Below are 14,145 nucleotides of genomic sequence, written 5' to 3'. Positions count from 1 at the left end.
ACTGAATTTTTTTTTTTATCCAAAATATATATTTTATTAAGGCTCATATGGCGTCAGCCTAACGGGGCCGGGAGTTCAATATTTTGACAATGTTTGCTTAGACTATGTTAGTAATATGTAACCGATTACTCGCGGTTGACTCGAGGTTAGTATTACAAGTGTTCTCATAATTGGTATGTCGCAGTCTTCGATGCTCTGTACGTGTGCCCGACACGGGATACTTCCTATTGGGATGCAGCTGATCATTAATCAGTAACGCCCCCCTAGTCTGTGCCCCATATCTAGCGTGGTGCGTCTTTCTCGAGGAATCCAGGATAGAATGGTCACTAGCCGGCGCAATCATCAGCTCGTGTAGAGTTGTCATGAGCGGTACAACCTTTGGCTCTTGTTGAATAATCAGTGGACTGCACAACCTTCGGCCCGTGCATCTGTAAAGAGTGTGTGTATGTATTGCCGCGACTAAGTAAAAGTTTATCGATCGGATAGGAGGGATATGAAACGGGGACACAACGAAGGAAACATCATTAAACGTTGACATCGGCGTTTCTGAGGAACTGGTATAGATGAAGCAGAAGATCAGGATCCCGGCTACCTAAGATATCTCGGACGGGGATATCTGATTGTCTGCCTTGTGCTCTCAGTGCTCTAAAGAGCTGAGAGCGAGCAGCATGGAACCAGATACACGACCAGACAACATGCTCGATGTCGTGGTAGCCATCGCCACAATCACAAAGATTGTTTGCTGCGAGCCCAATGCGATAGAGATGCGCGTTTAGGTTGTAGTGATTGGACATAAGCCGAGATATCACGCGAATGAAATCACGACCTACATTCAATCCCTTGAACCATGCACTCGTCGAGACCTTAGGGATAATCGTGTGTAACCAACGACCGAACTCATCACCACTCCACATGCGCTGCCAACTTACGAGCGTATACTGAAGAGGAATGTGGAAATTCATTATAAGCAATTTGCCTTTCAAAAAGTGTGCCTTCTAAAGCGCCCACCTTAGCTAGCGAGTCCGCTTTCTCATTCCCCGGAATCGAGCAATGAGAGGGAACCCATGCTAAGGTAATCTTGAATAATTTTTCGACCAAAACACTCAATAGTTGTCCTATTCTTGTTAGGAAATAAGATGAGCGTTTATCAACTTTCATTGAGCGGATTGCCTCTATTGAGCTGAGACTGTCTGAAAAAATAAAATAGTGGTCGATGGGCAATGTTTCAATGATCCTTAGTGCGTAGTATATCGCACCCAGTTCAGCGACATACACGGAACAAGGATCTTTGAGTTTGAAAGAGGCACTGGAATTTTCATTGAAGATGCCGACGCCAGTGGACCCGTTTATGAATGAACCGTCAGTAAAGAACATTTTATCAGATCTAACTTTCCCATATTCTGCCGAAAATATCGGCGGAATAGAATCGGAGCGTAGGTGATCTGGGATTCCATGGATTTTTTGTCGCATGGACAGATCAAAAATGACAGAGGAATTGCAGAAGTATGGGAAGCAAACTTGGTTGGAGATGCCTGGTGAAGGGTGCACGTCGTGGGTAAGGTACTCATGGTATAAAGACATAAAACTTGACTGAGGAGTCAGTTGGAGTAGATTTTCGAAGTTATCAATCACCAATGGATTCATGATCTTGCAACGGATGAGAAATCTGTAGGAAAATTCTGTGAACCGAAGAGTAAGCGGGGGTACTCCTGCCAAAACTTCGAGACTCATCGTATGTGTCGAATGCAAACACCCCATGGCTATACGCAAGCAACGATATTGTATTCTCTCCAGCTTGAGAATATGAATCCTGGCAGCTGATCGGAAGCAAAAACTGCCATATTCTAACACTGACAATATCGTTGTTTTGTACAACTGAATGAGGTCTCCTGGATGGGCACCCCACCTTGTTCCGGTAATTGTTTGGAGAAAATTGATTCTTTGCTGGCATTTCTGTTTCAAATACGCAATGTGTCTCCCCCAGGTACACTTAGAATCAAAATATATACCCAGGTATTTGAAAAACATAGAGTGTTGGATCGTTTTGCCGGATAGGTGAAGCTGGAATTGGGCGGGTTCGTGCTTCCTAGAAAAAACGACCATTTCAGTTTTCTCCGTAGAGAATTCGATACCCAGCTTGAGGGCCCACGTGAACAGATTGTTCAGGGTATCTTGCAACGACTTTTGCAGAACGACGGGACTAGTACCCTTGATGGAAATAACTCCATCGTCTGCAAGTTGTCTCAGCGTGCAGTCTCTAGTTAGACAATCATCCATATCATTGACGTAAAAACTGTACAAGAGGGGGCTTAGGCAGGAGCCTTGCGGTAGGCCCATAAAACTGTAACGAGAAGATTTCGAGCTGCCATGAGAGAAAATCATGTGCTTTTCTGACAGTAAATTGTACAGGAAATTGTTAAGAATTGGTGAAAGTCCACGATTATGAAGCTTCTCTGAGAGAATTTCCATGGAAACTGAATCAAATGCCCCTTTGATATCGAGAAAAACGGAAACCATTTGTTCTTTGCGAGCAAATGCGATTTGGATTTCAGAAGATAGCAGCGCGAGACAATCATTTGTCCCTCTACCTCGGCGGAAGCCAAACTGCGTATTTGACAGCAAATTGTTTGTTTCGATCCACTTGTCCAAACGAAGTAGAATCATTTTCTCTAATAATTTACGAATACAGGATAACATTGCAATCGGCCTATACGAGTTGTGATCGCAAGCCGGCTTGTTGGGTTTCCGTATGGCTATCACTCTCACTTGTCTGACAATGATACTGAAATGTCTTCACATATTTCATAATGTCTTCAAAATGTCTTCAAATCTGACATCTCTGGTGAAACTCGATAACGGGGTTGCCAGCTAATTCAGGGAACAAGTGATGATGTATGATGTCATGATATTGACGCTCTATAATCACAAAATCTGAATTTCCAAACATATTTTGACATCAATATTCAATGTCAATATAATTCACAACTTAGTTTACTTTCACTATCAATACTTCGTCAATATTAAAGCTCATTGAGGAACCGGAATCACAAATGCATATAATTTATTGTTATTTTGAAAAAAAATATTGAAAAAAATATTTTGTTAAAGTTTTTATCAATTATCGATTCCACTATTCTTCAATTTCTGCTTGACAATTATCCAGTATTTTTCGATTAGGCGGAATTCCGGGCAATTGAGAGGATATAGGTCTTTTTCAAAGCAATCGACTCCATTGGCACGGTACGACTGAAGTACCTCTCGATTGTAGTGGCAGCTTGTCAAATCTGTCCAAAACTCGTTCGGTGGAGCTTGTAAGCCTTAATAAATGGAAGAAGACGTTTCTGCATTCTCTATACATTTTCTAATCCATTGTTTTGTTTGTGACGAGAACCTTGATAATCTATCCACAGCTGGAAATGCCTTGCCAAATCAAGAACTTTCTGGTTGATAAATTAGCGAAAACCACAAAAAAAAAAATTCCGGAGACATCTCCTCTAGCGGTGACTTTATCGAATTTCAGGCGAGGGAGCTGTTCAAAATACATCTTCACGTATGTTTCGTCTTTTGGTCACCAGATTTGGCTTCAGCGTCCAGTTTGGTTAATTACAGGCACGTAAATTACGATTCTCCGGATGGTACTTCGATTAGAGTTGTGTTTTTAGGCGATGCCGTAGTCCGAGAGTCCCGGATTTGCCTCAATTGTTTTCAATACCTTTAATCTGAGCTTCTGATCGTAAGTTCCGCTACGACGCGTCCTCTGATTCATCCGGACAACAGTTGTAGGTTCATGGCAACGTTTCAGCTCATCATACACGGTCGATTTTGTCATTTTCAGCGATTTCGCAATTTCAGTACCTGGCCACACCGATTTTTTCGTGTTTTTCTCTCGGTTTCCATCCTACACAACTTTTTCAAAACAAAACGGATCAACGTGGAAATTTTCAGCGTCGAAAAATACAGGTTTTCCAAACAATTCGCTGTCAAAAAATTCAAGTACGCCTACTACGACAGCTGCTATCAAATGAACAGTGATTCTGGATTCTAACTGAATCAAACCTTACATTCGTCCTGCTATCTTCTACTTTAGAGTTAGTTCATGGTTTATCATCTTCATTCATTCTTTGTTCTCATGTTGTCCACTGTAAATCGTTTATAAGCACACACTATCCGTAAGTACGTACCCGCGAGTTTTTAATAAGTGTTTCGCTACGATTCGTTCCTGGAAAGGACTACCGTTCTGATAAGTGATCTCTCTAATTCGCGTTCCGTTGAATTACAAACTGGAGTAAGATTGTTCAAAGGATTTCTTTCGCAGAACAAAATTTTTCGCTTGAAAATATATTAATAAAATTAGCCTTATGTAATTGGATGTATTTTAGTGGTTTTGATTAGATTTTAAAGTATAAAGATTAATTAGACTACAAACTAGCAATTCATAACGATTAGAGCAAAATATAGCGATGGTGACGCCTCGCCACGTGATGTTCGCATCGTATAGTGGCAAGAACATTTACGCGAGGACCATCTAAAATAAAATAAGATACACGAGAACAAGTAAAATATTGTAGTTCTTCTCGGAGAAACAAAATATCATTACTTCTCAAGGGGATACAGGATTCAATGCCAATTACAGAACCTCTGACAACAAACGCCAGCGAGGGCATGAAAGAAAATGTTACTGAAGACAAAATTAAAAGTATTTGTTTAAAAATGAACCTTATAAAACGCACAAATATACGGTTAAAACAAAATTCGAGTCTTGATGGCGGTGTGGACAACACAAAAACCTAGTGAATATTGCACGATTCTCCGGGCTGGGGATTTGAGGGCAACATCACGACGAGCCGAACTCTCTCATCCACTGCTGATATTTGATAAGATCGTCCTTCGACACACTTTTGTTGCACTTGGCAATAGCCTCGGTGAAGTCTTGATTGGACACGGGCAGATCCAGTTCCTCTTTCGCCAGTTGACGAATCTGTTCCGGCTTAAGGCCGGCAATCTTTCTCCTCATTGACATCATACTCGCATCTCGACAGACGTTCGTTATGTCCGCTCCAGAGTAACCGTCCAGTCGGGTTGCGATGAGGTTCAAATCCACCGTTTCGCCCACCTTGACCTCCCGGAGATTGATTTTGAGCAGCGCTTCGCGACCTTCTTTGTTCGGCAGAGGGATGTAGATACGTTTCTCGAGACGTCTTCTCAAAGCTTCATCGATGTCCCAGGGGAAATTGGTTGCCGCTAGGACCATCACTATCTTGGTGGCCTCATCGTTACTAACGCCGTCCATTTGTACTAACAATTCTGACTTTACACGGCGGGAAGCCTCATGCTCCGATTCCGATCCTCGCCGCGAGCAGAGTGAATCGATCTCATCGATAAATATGGTGCTAGGAGCGTAGAAACGAGCCATTTCGAACAGTAATCTTACCAGTTTCTCCGACTCTCCTCGGTACTTTGATGTGAGCGTGGAAGAGGAAACGTTGAAAAATGTGGTGCCACATTCGGTGGCCACAGCCTTCGCAAGCATTGTTTTGCCGGTGCCGGGCGGTCCCACCATCAGTACCCCTTTCCATGGCCTCCGAATTCCTTTGAAATAATCAGGCATCCACATGGGAAGCACAACCGCTTCTTCAAGCAGACGTTTCGCCTCATGCAAATCCGCAATGTCGTCCCAGTGAATGTTGGGATTTTTCTGTAGAATATCACGTTCCAGCATGTCGACTAGATCTACATCCACATGGCTTGCCGGTTCGAACTTTCGCTCCGGCTCTTCCTGATTCTCCTGATCCTCTTTATCGTCATCGTTCTTCTCTTTGTCGCTCTTTTCTCCTTTGCTACCCTCGCTACCAGTGTCCCCGGCAGCATTCGCACTAGGCTTCCCTTTGCTCCGGGGTAACGTCGCGGTTTTTCCATTTGTCCGCACGCTTGAGCTTACGGTCCTCCTACTAGAGATCACCGACGAGGTGGCCGATTTGGTTACCGCATTCTTCCTGTTCACCTCCGCTTTCCGGTTGAGTGCCGTGCTCGAACGACTCTGACTGCGCGAGGCAATTGTCCGGCCACCGGTGTTATGCTCTCGCTCCAATGGCATTGGTGGTGGACCCCAAACATCCGGATCCCGGTTCGGGTTGGGTGGCGCCCAAATATCTGGGTCGGCACGAAACCATGCGGCCGGATCTTTGTTGGCCGTTTCGTGCAGCGGTGTCCGAATGCGTGCCTGCAGAGGTGCATTCTGCAGATCCATCGTAATCTCGGTTAGCGTCTTCTGAATGAGTTTCATCTGTGTGTACTCTTTGTTGATTTCCTGCTGGATCTGTAAATGAATGATTCATGGGGTAATTGTGTCGATTAAGATGCTTAACATCGATGCGATACTTACCATCACCCACTTGCCTTTCCGGATTGGTTCCGAGATGCCCATGAGAAGCTTACGCAACATTTGCAATACGCCTTCGTAGTAAATTCCGGCCGAATCGTAGTTCCCCATGACGGCCATTTCACGGGCTATTTTGGTGTTTTCACAGATCTCCGTCGTCGTTAGGCCAGCCATTACAATTGTCATTCCTCGATACGTGTGAGTTGTGCCCGAGAGGAAAGCGATTCTTAACCGTGGAGGATTGTGTGGATGACAGTATGGAGCTGAAATCAAGAGAAAAAAGTTTGTTAGATCTTAGATTCAAGATTTGTTGAAAATATGTTATCTGTGTGAATTACATGGACAACTGAACTAGGAACAGAAAACCGTTCCACCAGAGCTGATACATCTCTCTAGCTTCTGGCTTTCTATCAACATGTTTTTATACATATTAGGTTGTAAGAAAAATACATGTCACTATCGATGTTTTTCGTGCATATATAGTCGCTGAGCATTCAAAACAAGATGATTGAAACCAAAAATACGTATGTTTGCCCGTCACTGTATCAGGACCATAAACTCTATTCACATTTACAGCTGTCTGGCCTGCATGTTCAGCTTGAGAGAAGAAAACTTAATATTTACGATGCGTTTGAATCAATTGGTTTATTCTCCATTTAGAAATATTTCTGGATAACTTAGAGTATTGAATTGATAGGGCCTCCAACACCCTTAAAATAGTACCAACAACTTCAGTGTTGGTTCAGTGAGTATGCGAGTAGAAATGTGCATACTGAACGTTCAAGTTCAAAAATTATAAGACCTACAAGATTTTAGATCAAAGTATGAAATGTAGGGAATCGTTCAAGTTTTCATTAAAAATATCAAACAAAAATAAAAAAAAAATTATTGGGAAAAACATTATTTAAACAATTAAAATTATTTTTTCCCGAAAACATGTTGAATTACCATTACCATTCTTCAAAAATATATATATACAGTAGGGTGCCAATGAAAATGGTCATCTCGAATTTCAAAAAGTTACCACATAAAAAATGTTCACCACCTCGAAAAAACACCGTATGTCGAATTTCAGCTCAATCGGACTTAAGTGGCGCAAAGCATTCAAAGCATGAACTTTTTGAAAATCGAAAAATCACCCAGGGGGGGAGTAAATGAAATCGGGGTTTTCGAAAAAAAAATATTGATGTTGAATGCCTTAAAAATGCATGAAACGTCGAGATCTAGTGTCATCTCGAAAATTTTTTTTTTTTACAAAAATCGGCAATCTGGGACTTTTCGTTTTTTTTCGGAGTACGAAACGTTTTGGGTGCCAATAAAAATAGTTATCTCGATTTTTCAATCGGAACTTGTTACGAAATGTTGATTTGCACGATAATATACCATATGCAAAATATTAATTTTTCCAAACATTCATTGGCACCCTAATATACAGCCATCCCATGCCAAACCGATAAAGTGATTCTCAGATTTTCGCGAAAAGTGTTGGTTTATTTAGACCCGTATTTTTTAAATTTTTTCATTAGGGCGCCCAATTCCATTTTAGGGTGGTTCGAAAAATATTATTTTATCATTTTTTACAAAAATAACATTTTTTTAAAATTCATAACTTTTGAACTACTGAACCGATACAGATGATTAACATATAAAATTGAAGCCAATGAGCTGGTCTTTTTCGAAAATATCTGCGAAAGAATTGGATTTTGTTTCCGTAATTATTGGTTGTATCTGTTTTTTTTTATAGTTTTAATGGTCTCGGAACCAAGGGCGCTATATTTTTATATTTTTTTTTTGTAAATCTGAGGACTTCTTACATAAGTGCAATTCCAAATGAAATCGAACTAAAAATACAGAAAACTGTAAAACTTGTATTTTTGATTCGAACGAAAGTTTGTATTCCGTTTGGGTTGAAGGAAATATGAGTTTTCCACAGTAATTGGGAATTTTTTGACTCAAGTGTGTGAAATCAAATGTGAAATAGTGTCTTAGAAAGACAAAAACAAATTTTTTTTTTACAAAAAAAAAATTTACAATATCTAAAATACATATTTTTTAATGTTCTTAAATTTTTTTCATATAAAAAAGAAGTCATGCAGAAAATTTAAAAAATAAGTCCAAGATGGTAAAACCAATTTTTGACAAACTTTGTGGAACATCAAATTTTTATGAATTTTCGAAACTTCGAATTTTTGTATGTTAACAATCGCTTTTAGCCATAAATTATGAATCCTGATGTGATATTAAACAAAAAAGCGTTGAAGTTCGATAATGTTCGCTACGTTTTGTATTAACCCACATGTTTTCAACTGTTTTTCAACGTAACTCCTAAACATATATTTTTACCATATGTATCTGGAAAAGTCGTCGAAAATGCATAAAATTTCATGAACATGGCGGTATAATACGACAAACATATTAAAGTAGCTTATTTACTAGAGAAAAGACAATAGATTAGAAATATGTTTTTAAATATCTCGAGAATTGATGCATTTAGAAGGAGATTGATGAAGATCTTTTTTGTTTTTAATTACATCAGAATTCATAACTTGTGCCTAAAAAAAATTGTTAACATACAAAAATTCCATGTTTCGAAAATTCATAAAAATTCGATGTTCCACAAAATTCGTCGAAAATAATTTTTCAAATTTAATAAATTAAAAATGTTTTTTTCAAATATCTTGAGAATGGCTGCATTTAGAAGGAGATTGATAAAGAACTTTATCCAAAACATATTCATATCCAACATATCCGAAATCAAAGATGTGTTTTTTTTCATTTTTGAGTTATGATTTTTCAACCATAACATGTTTTCAGTTTTCGTTCAACATTCCTATGCGACTAGTGTATTCGAATAGAATTCATTTTTTTCGTAGGTGTAATATTTTTTCAAAGAAGAATAGCTCATTGACTTCAATTTAATATGTCGATTATCGTACGGTGAGTTGGTCCAGTAGTTCAAAAGGAATGATTTTTTGAAAATTGTCATTTTTGGAAAAAAGGGGAACAATGATTTTTTAGACCATCGATTAACTTTGAAAAATCATAACTCATAAATGAAAAAGAACACATCTCTGATTTTTGGATATGTTATGTAAAAAACTCAGCTTCCCAGAAAAAAAACATGGCGCCCTCTATCTTTAACAAAATTCTTTTTTTTTGCAAGTTTAATATTTTGTAAAGAAGACTGTTCGCACCAGAATGAGCGACTCTACCTTACTCGCAGCAGCAGCAGAAGAAACAGACTGTGTCCACCAACAAAAGATTAAATCGCAAATTGTTAACTTTCCTCTATTTCTCCCTTACGTATCTTTGCTGGAATTCTGTGCCTTCTGCCTATTCCCTATTGTTTTTGCACTCCTATATAAACCCATCTGTGTTGTATACGAAATAGAATTAGCTTCGGATTGTTTGAAGAGTGACATGTGTTTTACTCTCGTTCGATCCCCGAAACTTTACCGGTCGTTTATTCCGCCTCTGTGTAACGATTTTCGCGTTTTTCTTGGACCTCACGCTTCCAAAGACTATCATAGGCTGTAATTTGATATGTCAAACATCTGAACCAGTTCAGTAGCTCAAAAGTTATGTACGTTTATGGTGGATAAAAAAAGAAAAAAGTGATATTTGGATCATCTGTTAACTCTGAAAAATCATAACTTAAAAACAAAAAATAACGCCTCTCCGATTTTTGGATTTATTATGTAAAAAAAAATCTCAGCTTTCGGGAGAAAAATTTAAAAAAATAGCGCTCTCTAGTTCAAAGCGATATAAACAGCAAAAAAAAAAATACAATCAATAATTACAAAAACAAAATCAAAATTTTTTTCAAGTGTAATCTTTTTTTGTTAAATTTTTAAATCGGTCCAGTAGTTCAAAAGTTATGAATTTATAAAAAGAAGTCATTTTTGGTAAAATGTTGATTTTTCGGTACACCCAAAAATGAAAATGGGCACCCAATGAAAAAAATTAGAAAATACGGGTCTTATATTTTGCGATAAAGAACAAAACTACCGCTTTTCGCGAAAATCTGAGAACCACTATATCGTTTGGCATGGAACGGATGTATATATGAAAAGCCCATATAATAACCAACAAGTCATTCATTCGTCGGAATAGGGGCATTTTTATAGGGAAAGAGTTTGATGTTTTCTTTGAAAAAAATTACTATTATTGTTTTACATTTTTGTGTGCGAATTATAGCGATTGACATGTTTTGCAAACATTTATCTATTTAAAAACATGTCAAGAACATGTCAAATGCAGACAAAAGTCCATATTTTAATAAGATCTAAAATTTCGTTATCTATATTGCTATCTTGACTTTAAACTGAACTTATTTAGTATTTCTTTACAAAGAAAACATGGAACAGTAGTTGTGAGAAAAATGTTTCCCTGCGAAAGTGTACACCTTGCGATGTATTAATGAAGTGTTGATTCTTGTATGGGCTATTCACATTTTTTTAGGCAGTTCTGTCTTTCTCGGTTTTTCTTTTTCATTTCCTTTTTTTCTTTCTCTTTCTCTCTCTCTCCTCTTTCTCTCTCTGTTTCTCTTCTCTTTCTTTCTCTCTCTCTCTCTCTCTTTCTTTCTCTCTCTTTCTTTCTTTCTCTCTCTCTCTCTCTCTCTCTCTCTCTTTCTTTCTCTCTCTCTCTCTCTCTCTCTCTCTCTCTTTCTCTCTCTCTCTCTCTCTCTCTCTCTCTCTTTTTCTCTTTTACTCTCTTTCTCTCTCTCTTCATTTCTCTTTCTTTCTTTTTCTCTTTTTTTCTCTTTTCCTCTCTCTCCCTCTCTCTCTCTCTTTCTTTCTTTGTTTCTCTCTTTCTCTCTCTTTCTTTCTCTCTTTCTCTCTCTCTTTTTGTCTCTCTCTCTCTTTCTCTCTCTTTTTTTTTCTCCCTTTCTTTTTCTCTCTGTCTCTCTCTCTTTCTCTTTCTCTTTCTCTTTCTCTCTTTCTTTTTCTCTCTCTCTTCCTCTCTCTTTCTCTCTTTTTCTTTCCCTTTCTTTCTCTCTCCTTCTCTCTTCCTCTTTTGCGGATCTTTCCTTCCTTCAGCTACGTCCGTTTCACAGCATGACTTGCCGTTCCGGTAGGAATCCCAAGCGTAGACTTGCATTATCAGTTGCATTATCCACATCGTCTACATCAATTTGGCATGGTGATGATGGTAATGGTGTGTATTTGGTTTGTTCAAATCATTGCACTACATGATGAATTTTCCGTATCCGTATTGAAACGTATCTTCAAACAGAATAAATAATTGATCAAATTCAACGGATCTTTTTTAGTCGAACATGAAATCTAAGTAAAAGATGACTTTGGATAAATCTTGGAACGCAAAGGTTGTTGCTCGAGGCTAGGTTCCAGTCAGTTGACGTTTGTGTTTGTGTTTACAGAGAGAATGTCATGCAACATTTATAGTTACCGTCGTGTACTCATAACAGTTCGGCTGAAAAGTTCATAAGGTTGACGTCTAGATGCAAAAATCTACTTGACTATCACAAAGCACCATCTTTCAATATGTGTCAAAATTTGACAGCAATCGGTCGATTCGTTCGTTAGTTGCAGCATTGAGAGTGAAGCAACTTTTGTTATTGTGAATAAAACTGGAAAAATCACAAATCAATGAAAACGTTGGCAAAATTGCATGAATTGGGCTTCGAATTGCTTCCGCATTCACCGCATTCTCCAAATCTGGCCCCCAGCGACTATTCTCTGTTCGCAGACCTGAAGAGAATGCTCGTTGGCAAGAAATTTAAAGGCGCGAACACATTATGCCGAATGATGCCGATCGGCCTGTATTCGGTTCGTTATGTAATGTGGACGCCCCATCGGGTGCACGAAGCCGAAGTCCCATCGGATGCACGAAGCCGTCACGAACACACGAAGCACAATGTTGTCAACGCTAATTTACTTCGTTTTGTTTTGGTTTGACTTTCTCGAATCGGACCCACTCGTTTCGGGTTGGGTTCGGTTTGAATCGAGTCGTTTTTCGGCACGTCGGCAAGCCCAGGCGGTACGTCCACATTTAGTCGGCTTTACCGGGCGGCCAAGGCCGATTGGCGTAATGTGGACGCGTCTTAAGACCAATGATGAAGTGATTACCGAAACTGAGACCTATTTTGGAGAAAACCCGAAAGAAACCCGAAAGTATCGAAAAGTATCACCCTCAAAGGCAATTAAGTTGAATAATAAAATTGAATTTTGCAAGAAAAAAATAATTTTACTGTGTTACCTAATAAACTTTTTAAACTTTTCAGCCGAACTGTTACGATTACTTCTTCATATGCATGTATTCTGCTCATTCGCCTACAACTACTTCGATTGTTCAGTTGTGACGCTTTTGTTGATTCAGAATGCAATCGTTATATGACCAATACATTGATGCTGTCCTTAATAATTTTTGTATACATTATGGCGTACCGATGAAAATGATGCGGATAGAAGCGATACTGAAGCAGGCATTACAATAGTACAGCATTCTTGCTAAGTCGGAATGAAACTGAATGCATGCGTTCTACGATTACTGCCTGCTCGTGACAGCCTTCACACGACCGCTGACTCGGGTTTTAAAGCTGTCAAAGCGACAGAGCGAAACTGACACGAAAAAATGGAAAATAAATAGGGCACGACAAATTCGACGAAGTCACCAATACTTGTCGGGGAGAGTGTCGACCGTATGGTTGGGAGTATTACACAGAGACATCCGATTCAATTGCGTAACGAATGTAACGAGAATGCTGTACTATTGTGATACCTGCGTAGAAGCGGAAGGAAATACAATGAAGGAGCCCCATCCACAATTGAATGAGGTAACTATCTAAGAGCGGTGTAGTTTCAAACCAAGAGAGAGGTGAAATTTTCGAATTCCTAGGATGCCGTATAAGCTCCACAGTTATTCTATCCTCGAAAGCTAGAAGAGATGTTGTGTTGAGTTTCCGTCGACTGAGCAATGTCAGTAAGGTTAGAAGCTTCGTGGATCCTGTCAATTACATGGGAAAGTATGACTGCTATTGATGTGCCTCTCAGGAAGTTTTTTTTCGGTATTATAGTGACTTTCAAAACTTTTGGTGGGAATGAAAGAAAAGTGACGAGCTAACTTTACTTCTACTTTTGGAAGGATGCCAGAGTGAGAATTGAACTCGAGACCTTTAGCGTGAGAGGAACGGATGTTTCCACTACGCCAGATCTCCTCTCTCTCTCTCTCAGAATGTTGACCACAATATCGCCGACGCCAGGTGTCTTGGATATAGTTGAAGATGGCAAACCAGTCAACTTGACATACACAGGATGAGATTACCTGACCGAAATGTGCTGGTTTGGTACCAAGCAGTTCAATTTTTTTTATTAACGGACGTTCAACCTTTTGACTGATTGTCAAGCATCGACCTTCATATTTCTCTGTTGATGAGAACCATCTCAGCACCAAGGTTATCAAAGACCATCTTTGTGTTAGTTTGTGGTGACCTAAAATATACCAGCAAATGAAAAACTTCTAATGTAGAATGTAAGAGCTTTGCTATCGAAACAGTTCGAAGCCCCAAATCACACTTAGTGAACACTTTCCAACCTCATTTTATGATGAGGTGTAATATTATCACGCTTCAATATAACAGCGCTGGCAGCTATATGGATAGCGTGGTCGTGTAAAATAGCTTTGCATTCTAGCCGGCCTTGGTTCGATCCCCATTGACGTCGTATGGACTTTTTTTGGCACAATCCCAAATGAAATGAGAAAAGAAAACAGAAAGAGATGTTTGCTCGCATACATACAAACCATTT

At 39.2% G+C, this 14,145-nt stretch overlaps 1 protein-coding gene across 2 annotated transcripts in view; it reads right to left on the bottom strand.

Annotated features, from left to right (window-relative positions):
* Nucleotides 1–4,337: 4,337 nt before the first annotated feature.
* LOC129779254 (katanin p60 ATPase-containing subunit A-like 1) overlaps nucleotides 4,338–14,145 on the bottom strand; it is a 54,431-nt gene continuing 44,623 nt past the window's right edge. For both annotated transcript variants that reach the window (XM_055786641.1, XM_055786640.1), the window contains 2 exons: nucleotides 6,383–6,642; nucleotides 4,338–6,316 (listed from right to left, as the gene is read on the bottom strand). In XM_055786641.1, coding sequence (XP_055642616.1) covers nucleotides 4,835–6,316; nucleotides 6,383–6,565 — 1,665 coding nt within the window. In that variant the 5' untranslated portion in view covers nucleotides 6,566–6,642 and the 3' untranslated portion in view covers nucleotides 4,338–4,834. The remainder of the gene's footprint in view (nucleotides 6,317–6,382; nucleotides 6,643–14,145) is intronic.

This window comes from Toxorhynchites rutilus, chromosome 3 (genome assembly GCF_029784135.1).
Source record: "Toxorhynchites rutilus septentrionalis strain SRP chromosome 3, ASM2978413v1, whole genome shotgun sequence".
Classification (NCBI taxonomy): domain Eukaryota; kingdom Metazoa; phylum Arthropoda; class Insecta; order Diptera; family Culicidae; genus Toxorhynchites; species Toxorhynchites rutilus.
The sequence above is the reverse complement of the archived record's forward strand: the minus strand, read 5'-3'. Positions and strand labels throughout refer to the sequence as shown.